We start from the raw sequence: 16,905 nt of genomic DNA on the forward strand, positions 1-16,905 counted from the left end.
GGGGGGGGGGGGCGGCGGTGGGAGGGGTGGTCACGTTGTCGTGAACCAACCAATCACGAGGAGCCGCGTATTTAAGGTACAGTACGACCAGTGCAGAGTGGCCCGACTCTTTCCACTGCTGGATGAGGGCCGTGCCAATCGTGGTGACGCGGCCATGCTTCACCGCGCTGGTCAATGTGGGTCGGTGTGAACGAGGGGAGAAGAGACGTGGGGAGTGTACACAATACGTCTATAGGACAGCCATTGTCAATGTGAGTCACCCTCGCAAACGAGACTCATCCCCAGGTCTTTGGAGCTGCTCACATGGTGACACAAATACAATTGGAACTTGAGTTTGTGAGTCCTGGTTACTTGAGTTGAAGAGTCCTGGGTTCTTGAGTTTGTGAGTCATGGGTGCATGGATTTGTGAGTAACGGGTTTCAGTCCAGGGTTCTTGAATGTGTGAATCCTGGGTTTGATTCCTGGGTTGTTGAGTTTATGAGTCCTGGGTGCTTGAATTTCTGAATTCTAGGTTCGAGTTCTGGGTTTGAGCCCTGGGTACTTGAATTTGTGAATCCTGGGTTTTTGAGTTTGTGAATTCTGGGCTCTTGAGTTTGTGAGTCCTGAGTTTGAGTCCTGGGTTTTTGAGTTTGTGAATCCTGGGTTCTTGAATTTGTGAGTCCTGGGTTCTTGGGGTTTTTGAGTCCAGGGTTTTTGAGTTTGTGAATCCTGGGTTCTTGAATTTGTGAGTCCTGGGTTCTTGAATTTGTGAGTCCTGGGTTCTTGGGTTTTTTGAGTCCAGGGTTTTTGAGTTTATGAATCCTGGGCTCTTGAATTTGTGAGTCCTGAGTTTGAGTCCTGGGTTCTTGGGTTTGTTGAGTCCAGGGTTTTTAATCCTGGGTAGGGTTGCTGAGTTGAGGTCCCAGGTTTTTGGTTCGCGGCCCAATTCTCCTGTCCCTTCTCACAGAGTGGAACTTCTCCCCCGCTCGTGAAATGGAGACCAACGTGGAGACCAAGGCAGAGGAGACCAAGGCAGAGGAGACCAGGGATGAGACTCGCGATGGAGAGACTGGAGGTCGCATAGACGATGAAGAGGAGCGACGAGGTGATGGGGATGGAGGTGAAGTTTAATGATATAATCGTGTTAATACGCTTGATGATTGTAAAGGAAGTGATGCTGAATTTGAAGGATGGTATTCAAGTTCAAGTTGATTTATTAGGTATAGCCCTGTGAGCCATTCGGCTCTTCAATCGGGTGCAACCGCGACAAACAAAAAACTTGAACAAAAAACATCTTAAAGTGAATATGTGACTAAGTGCAAACAGAAAATCCAAGAAAAGACAGCAAAATATTGCAGGAAAAAAATCACTGTACACCAACGCTGTGTGCAAAAATCCCAGTGGGATGCAAGTCAAACAACCAACAACAACCACAAGACAACTTAGATTAAGGCCATCAGTCTAACTCTGTACTACAACAAACAAACATGGCGAAACCAATACACTTTTCGAAATCACCAAAATAAAGCCATGAAAGCAATGAAACAGTGATCATAGGAACTGTGACTGAATTTTCACGGTATTGATGGTAAGGTTCGTGGTGATGGTTATGGTGATTATTAACAGCAGCGTCAGTGATATTAATTGCAGTCCTTTGTCAGTCCACTGCTGGATGAAGGCCTCCCAATGCCATGTCGCTCACAGAGGTTGTTTGACCATACTTCACGCTGGGTGATGGAGGTTGGGGAAGGGGATTGGCCCAGGACTGATGCAGATGTCACTCGCTACTGATATGAGCCGTGGTCGGTAATTAATCGTGTGGTGCGCTAACCATGGCACCACCACTCCACCAGTCCATGGTCATAGCTGTGGGACATTGGTGTGGATGATTGTGGTGATAATGATTAAGGTTGCGATGATGGTGGCGATTGTAACACAAGTTTTGTTCCTGGGTACTAAGTGTTATTTTTTAATTGCTTATGCCTAAAAAGTATAGAAAATGACTTATTCTCCACAAATTTTTTTTAGAAAAAACTACGACGTTTCGATCGCAACACAAGCGGTCGTCTTCAGGAAAAGACGACCGCTATCTACGCGACTTTACCGAAAGATCCAAGAATATGAATTCCTGCAGTCACGAAAGCTTTAAGTCAAGATTTTTCACTGTCCTGGTCAAAAAAGCAAAGTTTGTGGGGAATAATAACCATTTTCTGTACTTTTGAGGCATCAGCAATTAGGAAATAACACTACCCAGGAACAAAAAAAACTTTTGTGTTACACTGTTAAAACAATGACGGTGATATTTGTGTATTTGATGTTGACGTTTCCTGTGATGAAGAAGCTGCTCGCGGCAAAGTTCATGAAGATGCCAAACGAGATCGTGATGAGGAGGATGACGATGACGAGGAGGACGAGGAGGATGATGACGAGGAGGACGAGGAGAAAATGAGCCACACACAGTTCCTGGATGTCTTCCAGGAGGGCATGGCCAGGATTCTCCAGGACCCGCTGCTGTGCGACCTCCCCGTGGGGGTCAGTGGGGGTGGGGGGAGGAGGTAGAGCAGTGGCGCAGCGGTTCGTGCGCTGCGCTACAAACCCGAGTTCAATTCCCGCTCACAGTCAACATCGGTGACGAATATCTGAACCTGTCGGTCCTGGGCCTCCCCTAGGTCGACTCGGCCTCAAATGAGTGCCTGGTGCAGTGTGTAAACATCGCCACTGAGGAGACAAAGGCGGGCAGCGCTATACAGGGAATCTTTGTCTGTGGAAGTGGTAGAGTAATGTTTCTTCATCGTCACCATAGCCTATGACCTCATCACTTATAACACTGGTCAACACACTTTTTCTGGAATAAGGTATTCCAACGGTTTTAATGTAATTTTGGGGTGCTGATTCCAAATCTGGCATCAGTTTTTGTCTATCACATCAGGTTTTTGAGATATCAAATATTGCATTTTCAATAAAAACTGCCGAAGAAAAATATTAAATAAATGTGGATATCTACATAAAATGATATTATAAACGCACTATCCTAAAAATACAGCACTATATTTTAACACTAAAGCAGTCACTGACTCGCAACAACTTGCAATCATGAGTGACAGAGTTAATTTCGGGTAAAATGAATGAAAATGGGGTATGCCGATAGCATAAAATGAGATGTGATAGAGCAAATCTGAGATCAGATTTGGAATCAGCACCCTGAAATTAGTCTAAAACAGCTGCAAAAGTCCAGGCCAGAAAAAAACTTTTTTTTTTGTTGACCAGTGTAATGCACCCCATCTGGTCAAATCTGAGACGCCAACCAGGATTTTACATGAATAGTGTGTGGAAATTAATAAGCCTCTTTTCACACATCTCTCCCTCTACATAAAAAATAAAGTTTTTTTTTCTTTACACATTCTCGGCCTTCTGGGAGCGCATCATTCCAGCACCATTGGTTCAAGATGAGTGGACCGGTTTCGACAATCATTGTCTCATCAGCAGAGTCGGGCCTGTTTGAATCTGTGCTGGAGGACTACCAGATTGTGTACAGGCCTGTACCCTCTCTCTTAGATATGGGTCATAGTTTGATGCAAAGCGTGTGGATTGGCAATCGCCATGCACACAGAGGTTGTTATACTGCAGCACAATCTATTGTGCTCGGTTTCAATGCTCCCACATCTATACTACTTGTCCTAAATCCACACTGATCAACACGGTAAAGTTTGGTCGATCAACTCCCACGACCCGTATCGCGTAGGCAGGCTGTCATTTAGCAGTGGATGTCCAGAGTGGTCGAGATGTCTTGTGACCCCCCCCCTTCGAATTTATTGACCCCTAACATTTTGTTCCCTTTGCTTATTTATTTGTGTTTTAAATAAACCTTACTTATTTATTTCAGATGGCTGATACGAGTTCATATACTATTGAAGAACGGCTTGTAGTGAGCATATGGGCGCATGAAAGATCACACACCAGAAAAACTATGAAAGATGTCCGAAAGGATTTTTGTGAAAGATTTAACAAAGACGCTCCACCCAAATGGACAATACTGAGGTGGGAGCATAAGCTGTTTTCCACAGGATCGATATTGGACAAAAAAAGGACTGGGAGACCTTCTAAGCGAAAGGAGCAATGCGCAGCAGTTGCCCTATCGGTCGAGCGCTCGCCCGAAAAGTCACTCCGAAAAAGATCATCCGAACTTGGTATCCCAAAAACCACACTGTTAACATGCATGAAAGATTATCGTAAATTGAAATCGTTCAAGCCTACGTTTGTCAACGAGCTAAGCGATGCGGGCTTACAAAAAAGGAGCGAAGCTTGTGGCCAGTTTGGTGAAGTTTTTGAGATTCTCCCACAACTTGGTAAGGTTTTTTTGTTTTCAGACGAATGTGCAATTTATCGCGGTGCACGTAATAGAAATGTAAAATATTTTGGAGTAAAGTTAATCCACGTTATTACGAACAGTCAAAACATAATCCACCACATGTTGTGATGTGGGCGGCGATATCAAGCAAACATTTGTTTAGTCCTTATTTTTTTTATGGTTCTGTTAATCAACATTTGTATCTAACCATGTTGAAGGATTGGTTTGTTTCACAGCTTGAAAGTTTAAATCTTCTTGGGCTTGTTTGCCTTCAGCAGGATGGGGCACCTGGCCACTACGCAATCTCTGTTCGAGAATTCCTAAATTTAGTTTTTTGGGGGATAATTGGATAGGCAGAGGCTCAATACATTTTACACCACCGCTTAATTGGCCTCCGAGGAGTTCTGATCTCTCCTCCTGTGATAGCTCACCATGGGGATTTATCAAAGGATGTGTCTCAAAAGAAAGGTACAGGACAACAGAAGAATGGAAAGATACTATTAAGAATAATACATTTTTCTCAAGTGGACCTGGCAATTTTGCCTAAAATGTCTCGTAGGAAATGCCGCCGAAGTCGATGCTGGTTCTCGGATAGACTTACTGGACCCTTAACAAGGACATTATTAATATTGACAATGATGATATTTAATGAAGTGATATATTGATAACATTACATTACGCACCCATTGGTACGTATTAAATGGGGGTAACAAGACGTCTGGACCACCCTGTACATCGTCATCCGCGTTGTCATCGTCATAAAACAGTTCACGACGGCATGGACCCAACATCCCAGTCCAGGCTCCTCAAGATTTTTCATCAACCAATTTACAGCGCAATCAAAGTTGTAACGTACGAGAATTGAGCAAGTTTACTCTTGTAAGAACTTGGGGGGGGGGCGGGGGACGGGGCAGGGAGAGAGGGGGGGGGGGCTAAGAGACGGCGAGTCTGAATTCCCAGAGCGGAGCAATGCGAGCGAGCGAGGGAGCGGAAGAGAGGAGCGCTGCGACCCGCGGCAGTTGCACGCGGTGTGGATGTGACGACGCGGCAACAGTATTCTGACAGAGCAGAGAGACTGTGACCACGACTGCTGTTGCCGTGGTGCTGCGCAGGTGACGCTGGAGGAGATTCGGTCCCAGATCGCCCTGGAGCACGGCCGCGCCATGACGGTGCGGGTCGTGCGCGAAGACGGCGATGTCCTGCGTAAGGAGCCACCGCTCGGCCGTGCGATGGTGGTGGTGATGTTGGTAGTAATAGAATGATGATGGTGGTGATGTTGGTAGTAATAGAATGATGGTGGTGGTGATGTTGGTAGTAATAGAATGATGGTGGTGGTGATGTTGGTAGTAATAGAATGATGGTGGTGATGGTGTTGGTAGTAATAGAATGATGGTGGTGGTGATGTTGGTAGTAATAGAATGATGGTGGTGATGGTGTTGGTAGTAATAGAATGATGATGGTGGTGATGTTGGTAGTAATAGAATGATGATGGTGGTGATGTTGGTGGTAATAGAATGATGGTGGTGATGGTGTTGGTAGTAATAGAATGATGGTGGTGATGGTGTTGGTAGTAATAGAATGATGGTGGTGGTGATGGTGTTGGTAGTAATAGAATGATGGTGGTGATGGTGATGGTAGTAATAGAATGATGGTGGTGGTGATGTTGGTAGTAATAGAATGATGGTGGTGATGGTGATGGTAGTAATAGAATGATGGTGGTGGTGATGTTGGTAGTAATAGAATGATGGTGGTGATGGTGATGGTAGTAATAGAATGATGGTGGTGATGGTGATGGTAGTAATAGAATGATGGTGGTGATGGTGTTGGTAGTAATAGAATGATGGTGGTGGTGATGTTGGTGGTAATAGAATGATGGTGGTGGTGATGTTGGTAGCAATAGAATGATGGTGGTGATGTTGGTGGTAATAGAATGATGGTGGTGGTGATGTTGGTAGTAATAGAATGATGGTGGTGATGGTGATGGTAGTAATAGAATGATGGTGGTGATGGTGATGGTAGTAATAGAATGATGGTGGTGATGGTGTTGGTAGTAATAGAATGATGGTGGTGATGGTGTTGGTAGTAATAGAATGATGGTGGTGGTGATGTTGGTGGTAATAGAATGATGGTGGTGGTGATGTTGGTAGCAATAGAATGATGGTGGTGATGTTGGTGGTAATAGAATGATGGTGGTGGTGATGTTGGTAGTAATAGAATGATGGTGGTGATGGTGATGGTAGTAATAGAATGATGGTGGTGATGGTGATGGTAGTAATAGAATGATGGTGGTGATGGTGTTGGTAGTAATAGAATGATGGTGGTGATGGTGTTGGTAGTAATAGAATGATGGTGGTGGTGATGTTGGTGGTAATAGAATGATGGTGGTGGTGATGTTGGTAGCAATAGAATGATGGTGGTGATGTTGGTGGTAATAGAATGATGGTGATGATGTTGGTAGTAATAGAATGATGGTGGTGATGGTGATGGTAGTAATAGAATGATGGTGGTGATGGTGTTGGTAGTAATACAATGATGGTGGTGGTGATGTTGGTGGTAATAGAATGATGGTGGTGATGGTGTTGGTAGTAATAGAATGATGATGGTGATGGTAGTAATAGAATGATGATGGTGGTGATGTTGGTGGTAATAGAATGATGGTGGTGATGGTGTTGGTAGTAATAGAATGATGATGGTGGTGGTGTTGGTAGTAATAGAATGATGATGGTGATGGTGTTGGTAGTAATAGAATGATGGTGGTGATGGTGTTGGTAGTAATAGAATGATGATGGTGATGGTGTTGGTAGTAATAGAATGATGGTGGTGATGGTGATGGTAGTAATAGAATGATGGTGGTGATGGTGTTGGTAGTAATAGAATGATGGTGGTGATGATGTTGGTAGTAATAGAATGATGATGGTGATGGTGATGGTAGTAATAGAATGATGGTGGTGATGGTGATGGTAGTAATAGAATGATGGTGGTGATGGTGATGGTAGTAATAGAATGATGGTGGTGATGATGTTGGTAGTAATAGAATGATGGTGGTGATGGTGATGGTAGTAATAGAATGATGGTGGTGATGATGTTGGTAGTAATAGAATGATGATGGTGATGGTGATGGTAGTAATAGAATGATGGTGGTGATGGTGATGGTAGTAATAGAATGATGGTGGTGATGGTGTTGGTAGTAATAGAATGATGGTGGTGATGGTGTTGGTAGTAATAGAATGATGGTGGTGATGATGTTGGTAGTAATAGAATGATGGTGGTGATGGTGTTGGTAGTAATAGAATGATGGTGGTGATGTTGGTAGCAATAGAATGATGATGGTGATGATGTTGGTAGTAATAGAATGATGGTGATGGTGATGGTAGTAATAGAATGATGGTGGTGATGATGTTGGTAGTAATAGAATGATGGTGGTGATGGTGTTGGTAGTAATACAATGATGGTGGTGATGTTGGTAGCAATAGAATGATGATGGTGATGATGTTGGTAGTAATAGAATGATGGTGATGGTGATGATGTTGGTAGTAATAGAATGATGGTGGTGATGGTGTTGGTAGTAATAGAATGATGGTGGTGATGGTGTTGGTAGTAATAGAATGATGGTGATGGTGTTGGTAGTAATAGAATGATGATGGTGGTGATGTTGGTAGTAATAGAATGATGGTGGTGATGATGTTGGTAGCAATAGAATGATGGTGGTGATGATGTTGGTAGCAATAGAATGATGGTGGTGATGGTGTTGGTAGTAATAGAATGATGGTGGTGATGATGTTGGTAGCAATAGAATGATGGTGGTGATGGTGATGGTAGTAATAGAATGATGATGGTGGTGATGTTGGTAGTAATAGAATGATGGTGGTGATGGTGTTGGTAGTAATAGAATGATGATGGTGATGATGTTGGTAGTAATAGAATGATGGTGGTGATGGTGTTGGTAGTAATAGAATGATGGTGGTGATGGTGTTGGTAGTAATACAATGATGGTGGTGATGGTGTTGGTAGTAATAGAATGATGATGGTGGTGATGTTGGTAGTAATAGAATGATGGTGGTGATGGTGTTGGTAGTAATAGAATGATGGTGGTGATGGTGTTGGTAGTAATAGAATGATGATGGTGATGATGTTGGTAGTAATAGAATGATGGTGGTGATGGTGTTGGTAGTAATAGAATGATGGTGGTGATGGTGTTGGTAGTAATAGAATGATGGTGGTGATGGTGTTGGTAGTAATAGAATGATGGTGGTGATGGTGTTGGTAGTAATAGAATGATGGTGGTGATGATGTTGGTAGTAATAGAATGATGGTGGTGATGGTGTTGGTAGTAATAGAATGATGGTGGTGATGGTGTTGGTAGTAATAGAATGATGGTGGTGATGGTGTTGGTAGTAATAGAATGATGGTGGTGGTGATGTTGGTAGTAATAGAATGATGGTGGTGGTTTTGATAATGACGATGGTTGTGGAGATGATGGCAATGGTGGCGATGTTGTTTGTGGTAATGATGGTGGTGATGGCGTCGACGATTGTGATGGTGGTGGTAATAATGATGATGATAGTGGTGGTGGTGTTTGTGGTAATGATGAGGGTGGTGGCGATGACGACGACGCTGATGATGTGTGTGGTGCAGCGGTCGTCGTGCAGCAGGATGCGTCGGTGCTCGACCTGAAGAAGGCGCTGCGGCGCCACGTGCAGCTGAAGATGGAGCGCGAGTCACGGACGCGCCTCGTCAGCTGGTGCGTCCCCACTTCGCACATCGTCATCGTCAGCCGTGATCTGTCCACTGGTGGATGAGGCTCTTCCCATGCCATCTTTCGCGTTTTCACAATGCAACGCTTCACACGGAACGATTTTACTTCTCCGTCTCCGTGGCGTGAGGGTCGTCCTCTTGGGCGCATGACCTCTTTCATCTGCCATTCCATTGTTGGCCTCGACCACCCGGCCATCGTCAATTCCGGCGATGACGTGTCCTGCTCACTTAGCCTGATTCAATAGTCGGCGTGATGTCTAGAACTCGTGCGTCTTTGACTCGTGCCTTTATCTTCCTTACCCTTGCTACACAATCCAAAGCATTCACAATCGGCATGCTTTGGAAACATTTTCAGCTTGATGTATATCGCAGAGGATTGAAATCTTTCTTCACATTAGGCACATATATTAACGTGCTTAAATATACGGAGACTCCCGTGGAGTTTCACAAACTCATGCCATATACACGCTCACATGAGAGGCATGTTTGTTTTGTGACGCACACACATTAGGAGTGTCATTCATTGCCCGGCCAGCACTTCTGCAGAACATGCGAGTGCGTATGTTCGCGTGTGGAGCGGTGACACAGTGGTCAGTGCACTGCCCTACGAATATCTGAACCTTGACACGCCTGTATTATTGACGGAAAGGCTAAAGCCTATTCTTTTTTCATAATTTTTTCTCATCATCTGAACCAGTCTTGGGCCTCCCCTAGGTAGACTCGGCCTTACATGACTACCAGGTGCAGCGCGTGAACATCAGCATTGGGCAGACGAAGGTGGCTCGGCGTTGAGCCGGCCACTCAAACCCTCGTGTCACCTGCTGGCTTTCGTGGGTGCTCGCGAACAGCAGCACTTGTCCCAACAGTCCGTTAAGGCTACGCGGGGGATCTTTGTCTTCACGCAGGAGGTACGTGTGGAGGACCTACCACATGGTGTTTGAGGGTCACCAGCTGCTCGATGACTCCAAGCTGCTCAAGGAGTGAGTTTCGGCATCCACCTCGCGTCCACCCACTGGGGGGGGGGGTGATGACGACAGCCCTCCCACGCCCCCCCCACCCTCTTCACGCGATCCCTCGCTGTTCTCGGCATCGCTTCGGGTACCGTTTCTGACGACCTCCCGGTACGGGGAGCAACAATCAAAGTCAAGGATCGGAAAACAAAGATGGTCCTTACCAGGCCCAAACAAACGCTGCCATTGGGACCCCTGGCATCCACTTGCAGATGCCGTAATGCAGAGATCCGTAGCAGCGCAGAGGGTTAACACTGCGCTGCTGCCGCTGAGAAACCTCAAGCCTCTTAAGTTGACGCTGTATTGTTTGGTGACGCCGCATCGTGCAGCGGTGCATGAGCACGGATACAAACTCAATATGCTCGTCAACAGCACTGCCGGAAAAAGAAAGATATCGGTGATTTTATTTTTGTGCGATCACCCTTCCACATAGCTCGTAAATGGAGATTCCAGAGAGGAAGTGGACACGAAAACGTGGGCTGCACATGACTCCGTGTTTTAATGTTTGCTGATGAACACTTTTCAATGGGCATATCAAAAGTTACATATTAGTTCCTGTTGAGTAACAAACCCCATCGGTATTGACAAGAGTATTAATGAATACACTTATTTATACTGAAAGTAAAGTTTCATAAGATGTTGCTGTCACATTCCATTGTGGGAAGAACAGTTGTACGTCAACACTGGGTGGGTAATAATTCACCTCCGCACTCCTCAACCGGTCCACAAATTGCCACGATGATCCGGGGGTCATCCAGGGGTCGCGTGATTCAAGAGCGCAAACATTCGACAGGCGCATTGACATGGGTGGCAGGAGACGTGAAGAGGCTTTGAAATTAAATGGAGTTTTACTGGTAGGAACCTCCTGGTTACACCAGCCCACGGGGGATTATTGTGTCTGTCCGTCGTGCCTGGAGGGGCTGGGTGGGGAGGGAGGGGCTGGGTGGGGAGGGTGGGGTGGGGCTGGGTGGGGTGGGACTGGGTGGGGAGGGGCTGGTCACCCCGTGGTGCCCTTATAAAACTCAACGTTTAACCTACTCACGCCGGCTTGTGCCCGCCCTCACAGTCGGGCATATTTGCGGAATACACCACGCCGCCGTTGACCCTGGCCATTGACCGAGCAACTCAACGTTCCTACCAGCTCCCTCCGCAGGAATGTGTTCTCAACGATTTAAATTTCAGTATTTGTGGGATGTCTATAAATAGATCACACTTTATAGTGCGTAATACCTGCACGCGTTTGTGTGTGTGCAGTCGTGTACGTGCTTGCTAAGAGCACTTGCCCCCCTCCCGATGCGTTGTACGTGGCACTCCGTGCCGTCCTTGAGCCCCGCCCCCCTCCCTCCCGATACGTTCCATTCATTGGCTACCACATTCTGATGAGCTCCCCCCCCCCTCTCCTCCCCCCTCAACTTGCTTTTAAGGGATTACATCTTGAATCATTGCCTCACTTGATGCAGCTAATCTGGCTGTGACGGTCCCACCTGATGACGGAGACTTGTGTTGCCTCCGAAACGTAGTGATCTTTATTTTATTTTATTTTTATTAATTTTGATGTTTTACCTACGTGACTTTACTGAAAAAAAACCTAAGAAGATGAATCCTTGCAGTCACGAAAGCTTCAAATCTAGAATTATTGCCCCAACAGTTTAAGGGTGTACGGGGGTCTTTGTCTTTGGTAGCGTAGCGGCGAGCACGCTGCACTACGAACCCGGCGACCGAAGTTCGATTCCTGCTCATGGCCAAATACCAGTGATGCTTGTCTGAACCTGTCTTGGGCCTCCCCTAGGTTGCCTCAGCCTTAAATGTGTACCTGGTGTGATGTGTAAACATCGCCACGAGGAAAGCAAAGGCGGTGGATATGGTGCGAGCCACCCACCCCCTCGTGTGCCGTACCAGCCTTCATAGATGCTACTCGCTAACAGCATTTGCACCAACAAATTATGCTAAAACTATACGGGGGATCTTTGTCTTGTGCACTTAAGCGTCTCCCTGCTCTAACAAGCAATGTAACCCAGTCTTGATTTCCCATAAAGTGACTACTCATTTTATGGACCCAAGACCAATTTGATGATGATGATGATGACAATGATGACGACGATTGAATAATGAGGATGATGATGATTGGCTGCCTCGAGTCCTGACCGTAAGTGCAAGTCTCGATGTCCGACCACGACCGCATCTCCAATTAAATGAACGTCTCCTGTCGCCACAGCTATGGCATCCGGAACCGCGACGAGGTGACCTTCGGCAAGACGCTGCGCAAACGGTAGCCGACCATCGCCGACCCAGGTCGCCGGGTCGACACCGCGGCAACTTGGTGTTGACGTTCGTCACTGCCGCCGCCGCGATGTTTCAACTCGACGGACGGTGTCGGCTGGAGGAGACCAGGAACCAGAGGTCGCAAACGGGTTTTGATTCCTTACCCGTACCCGGCCGCACCAGGGTCGTAAACAGGTACCCGTACCCAGCCGGGTACGGGTAGCCGGGTATCGGGTAGGGCACGGGTATCGGGTACCCGATTGCGACCTCTGGGGTGAAGCCATGTTGCAGGCGCGGGTGGGTTGATTCTAGGAACTTGAATTGTGAGAAGAGACAAGACGTTGGGAAATGAGTGACAAACGGTTACTCACCAGTGACTCACGGCCTACCCATACGCGGCCGCACCAGGGTCGCAAACGGCTACCCGTACCCGACCGGGTACGGGTAGCCGGGTATCGGGTAGGGTACGGGTATCGGGTACCCGGTTGCGACCTCTGCCAGGAACCCCAAGGGAAAGGGGGACTGGTGACCCTGGAAGATCGGATACCGATAACCTTTATTTCATACCATCTGAGAACCGATTTGAGAACCAGGCATTTGTTTCAAGGGAGGTCAACGAACCTGGGAGGAATCCGTCGGCCCTGAGATATAAGCTCGTGGAGATCAGGGCTGCATTATTGAGCAGATGGAGACCCAGGGCAGAGTACCCGGTTGAGACCAGCAGCCCAGGAAAATTATGGGAGATCAGGGATACCCAGGAGAAGGCTGAGACCGAGAGAGAGAGAGAGAGAATATCGAGGCGTAGAGGAAAGGCCCCTTACCCAATATTTCAATTTGTCGGTGAGCACGCGTCTAACCAGGCCACCCACACAGGTGGGAATGGTTTCTTTTTACAGTTGTGTTATTTTTCACGTCGGATTTTATATTTAAGTTGTTCCGGTTGTCGCGCCTACGGCATTTGAAGATGGTAATTGCGATGGCGTTTCTGCGCACTTGAAGTAAAGAAATAAACTTTTCCCCGCTTTCCTGAGATATTTGAGTGGCGTGTGAATGTGTCATGTTCTCAGGCCAGCCACAAACCACCTACTAGAAATCCCCCCCCCCCCCCCATCGAATACAATAGATTTGGTTTTGCGTTTCATTCCATCGACCCTGCCCTGTTAGATGATTCGACACAAAAAGGTCAACAATCTCCGGGTTGTGCCAAGTGGAGTGGTGGCATTGTGGTAAGCACAGTGAGTGCTCTCTGAACCCCAACGACTCGAGTTTGATTATCGCCTACAGCTCCAACAACAACTTTCGCAGCAGCAGGGTTTTAATTTGTCTGAGTAGCGCGCTCTACCACGTGGTGGCGCTGTGGCTCAAGTGCGATTCGCAGCCTAAAGAAAGTGCTTAATATTCTTAGGGTTTTTTCGGTAAAGTCACGTAGGTAAAACATTTAAATTAATAAAATAAAATAAAAATCACGACATTTCGGAGGCAACACAAGCTTCCGTCTTCAGGTGGAACCGTCACAGCACGATTGCTGTATCATTATTTTACTTTTATGAATTTAAATTTTTTACTTACGTGACTTTACCGAAAAAACTTAAGAATATGAATCCTTGCAGTCACGAAAGCTTCAAAGTGCTTAATGCTGTGAAGGGTCATTGCCTGAAACGTCGCCTGTTATATAATTTTCATTTTTAAGGCAACAGTGTTCATGACGAACTCGTTGACTTCATTTAAGTAGCTTTGCTTGTGCATCACTGGCAACACAGCATCACCAAATCGTCTGAATGGGGTTCGGGCTGGGTTATGAACAGGTTATGGGTTGGGTTTGGCTTGTAGTTTGTGATTGGGTTGTAGGTATGGTAATGGTTGAAATTATCGTTTGGATTATGATTAGATGTGTGGTGAGGTTTAGGATTTACTCGAAGGTAATTGAAGTGTAAATATGCGTAAAATTGGGATTTGGAATTATACAGTAAATTAGACTAGGTGTATTTCTTGGGAGTGGGTAGGATACGGGATACGGTTAGGATCTGCGTTAGGGTTATTGTGTGGATTGGGGTGTTTGTGTTGGGTGTAGGGCTGGGTGTAGGGCTAGGTGCTGGGTGTAGGGCTGGGTGTAGGGCTAGGGCTGGGTGTAGGGCTAGGGCTGGGTGTAGGGCTAGTGCTGGGTGTAGGGCTGGGTGTAGGGCTAGGGCTGGGTGTAGGGCTGGGTGCTGGGTGTAGGGCTGGGTGTAGGGCTAGGGCTGGGTGTAGGGCTAGGGCTGGGTGTAGGGCTGGGTGTAGGGCTAGGGCTGGGTGTAGGGCTAGTGCTGGGTGTAGGGCTGGGTGCTGGGTGTAGGGCTAGGGCTGGGTGTAGGGCTGGGTGCTGGGTGTAGGGCTGGGTGTAGGGCTAGGGCTGGGTGTAGGGCTAGGGCTGGGTGTAGGGCTGGGTGTAGGGCTAGGGCTGGGTGTAGGGCTAGTGCTGGGTGTAAAGCTGGGTGTAGGGCTGGGTGTAGGGCTGGGTGCTGGGTGTAGGGCTGGGTGTAGGGCTAGGGCTGGGTGTAGGGCTGGGTGTAGTGCTAGGGCTGGGTGTCGGGCTGGGTGTAGGGCTGGGTGCTGGGTGTAGGGCTGGGTGTAGGGCTAGTGCTAGGTGTAGGGCTGGGTGTAGGGCTGGGTGTAGTGCTAGGGCTGGGTGTCGGGCTGGGTGTAGGGCTAGGGCTGGGTGTCGGGCTCGGTGTAGGGCTGGGTGTAGTGCTAGGGCTGGGTGCTGGGTGTAGGGCTGGGTGCTGGGTGTAGGGCTGGGAGTAGGGCTGGTTGTAGGGCTGGGTGTAGGGCTAGGGCTGGGTGTCGGGCTGGGTGTAGTGCTAGGGCTGGGTGTCGGGCTGGGTGTAGGGCTAGGGCTGGGTGTCGGGCTGGGTGTAGGGCTAGGGCTGGGTGTCGGGCTGGGTGTAGGGCTGGGTGTAGGGCTAGTGCTGGGTGTAGGGCTAGGGCTGGGTGTGGGGCTGGGTGTAGGGCTGGGTGTAGGGCTGGGTGTAGGGCTAGGGCTGGGTGTAGGGCTAGGGCTGGGTGTAGGGCTGGGTGTAGGGCTAGGGCTGGGTGTAGGCCTAGGGCTGGGTGTGGGGCTGGGTGTAGGGCTGGGTGTAGGGCTAGGGCTGGGTGTAGGGCTAGGGCTGGGTGTAGGGCTGGGTGTAGGGCTAGGGCTGGGTGTAGGCCTAGGGCTGGGTGTGGGGCTGGGTGTAGGGCTGGGTGTAGGGCTGGGTGTAGGGCTAGTGCTGGGTGTAGGGCTAGGGCTGGGTGTGGGGCTGGGTGTAGGACTGGGTGTAGGGCTGGGTGTAGGGCTGGGTGTGGGGCTAGGGCTGGGTGTAGGACTGGGTGTAGGGCTAGGGCTGGGTGTAGGGCTAGGGCTGGGTGTAGGGCTGGGTGTAGTGCTGGGTGTAGGGCTGGGTGTAGGGCTGGGTGTAGGGCTGGGTGTAGGGCTAGTGCTGGGTGTAGGGCTAGGGCTGGGTGTGGGGCTGGGTGTAGGGCTGGGTGTAGGGCTGGGTGTAGGGTTGGGTGTGGGGCTAGGGCTGGGTGTAGGGCTGGGTGTAGGGCTAGGGCTGGGTGTAGGGCTGGGTGTAAGGCTAGGGCTGGGTGTAGGGCTAGGGCTGGGTGTAGGGCTGGGTGTAGGGCTATGGCTGGGTGTAGGGCTGGGTGTGGGGCTAGGGCTGGGTGTAGGGCTGGGTGTAGGGCTAGGGCTGGGTGTAGGGCTGGGTGTAGGGCTAGGGCTGGGTGTAGGGCTGGGTGTAGTGCTGGGTGTAGGGCTGGGTGTAGGGCTAGGGCTGGGTGTAGGGCTGGGTGTAGGGCTGGGTGTAGGGCTAGGGCTGGGTGTAGGGCTAGGGCTGGGTGCTGGGTGTAGGGCTGGGTGTAGGGCTAGGGCTGGGTGTAGGGCTAGGGCTGGGTGCTGAGTGTAGGGCTGGGTGTAGGGCTAGGGCTGGGTGTAGAGCTAGGGCTGGGTGCTGGGTGTAGGGCTGGGTGTAGGGCTAGGGCTGGGTGCTGGGTGTAGGGCTGGGTGTAGGGCTAGGGCTGGGTGTAGGGCTAGGGCTGGGTGCTGAGTGTAGGGCTGGGTGTAGGGCTAGGGCTGGGTGTAGAGCTAGGGCTGGGTGCTGGGTGTAGGGCTGGGTGTAGGGCTAGGGCTGGGTGCTGGGTGTAGGGCTGGGTGTAGGGCTAGGGCTGGGTGTAGGGCTGGGTGCTGGGTGTAGGGCTGGGTGCTGGGCTGGGTGTAGGGCTGGGTGCTGGGCTAGGGCTGGGTGTAGGGCTGGGTGCTGGGCTGGGTGTTTGTGTTGGCTACGGGCCTAGTGCTCGTGCTGGGAGCCGGGTGAGGCACTGCAGTGGCAGTGACGAGCAGCGGGTGACTGGGTGAGCTTGGCACGGATCGGGTTTCCGTCGCGCGCGCCCCGAGCTCTTTCATCTCTGCTCGTGCTGAAGCCATTAGCGCGACGCCCCGTGACCTCAACGAATCGATGGGGGGTTTAATTCAATTTTATTTACGTGTACATCAGTGCATGCTCGCGATGGCAGCTGTGAAAATACAAATAGATA

The 16,905-nt window shown here is 49.1% G+C and overlaps 1 protein-coding gene across 12 annotated transcripts; it reads left to right on the top strand.

The window, feature by feature from the left end:
- Window positions 1-10: 10 nt before the first annotated feature.
- SNRNP25 (small nuclear ribonucleoprotein U11/U12 subunit 25) lies at window positions 11-13,386 on the top strand. 12 transcript variants are annotated; one of them, XM_078594847.1, is made up of 7 exons: window positions 11-76; window positions 947-1,099; window positions 2,318-2,511; window positions 5,440-5,530; window positions 8,963-9,068; window positions 9,988-10,062; window positions 12,308-13,386. In XM_078594847.1, exons 2-7 carry the CDS (start codon window positions 973-975, stop codon window positions 12,363-12,365), a joined length of 651 nt encoding a protein of 216 aa, XP_078450973.1. In that variant the 5' UTR covers window positions 11-76; window positions 947-972; the 3' UTR covers window positions 12,366-13,386. The 12 variants fall into 12 exon arrangements, with proteins under 12 accessions (XP_078450973.1, XP_078450975.1, XP_078450969.1 ...); XM_078594849.1 differs by having other exon boundaries at window positions 2,321-2,511; XM_078594846.1 differs by having other exon boundaries at window positions 68-251.
- The last annotated feature ends 3,519 nt before the right edge of the window (window positions 13,387-16,905 follow it).

This window comes from Lampetra planeri, chromosome 5 (genome assembly GCF_965212315.1).
Source record: "Lampetra planeri chromosome 5, kcLamPlan1.2.h2, whole genome shotgun sequence".
Lineage (NCBI taxonomy): Eukaryota > Metazoa > Chordata > Hyperoartia > Petromyzontiformes > Petromyzontidae > Lampetra > Lampetra planeri.

Bases quoted from the DNA above. Each gene is read 5' to 3' on its own strand.
- SNRNP25 (XM_078594840.1), top strand. From the start codon at position 973: ATGGAGACCAACGTGGAGACCAAGGCAGAGGAGACCAAGGCAGAGGAG. The intron at 1,100-2,317 runs GTGAAGTTTAAT...CCTGTGATGAAG, and splicing joins ACGAGGTGATGGGGATGGAG to AAGCTGCTCGCGGCAAAGTT. The intron at 2,512-3,862 runs GTCAGTGGGGGT...TATTTATTTCAG, and splicing joins TGTGCGACCTCCCCGTGGGG to ATGGCTGATACGAGTTCATA.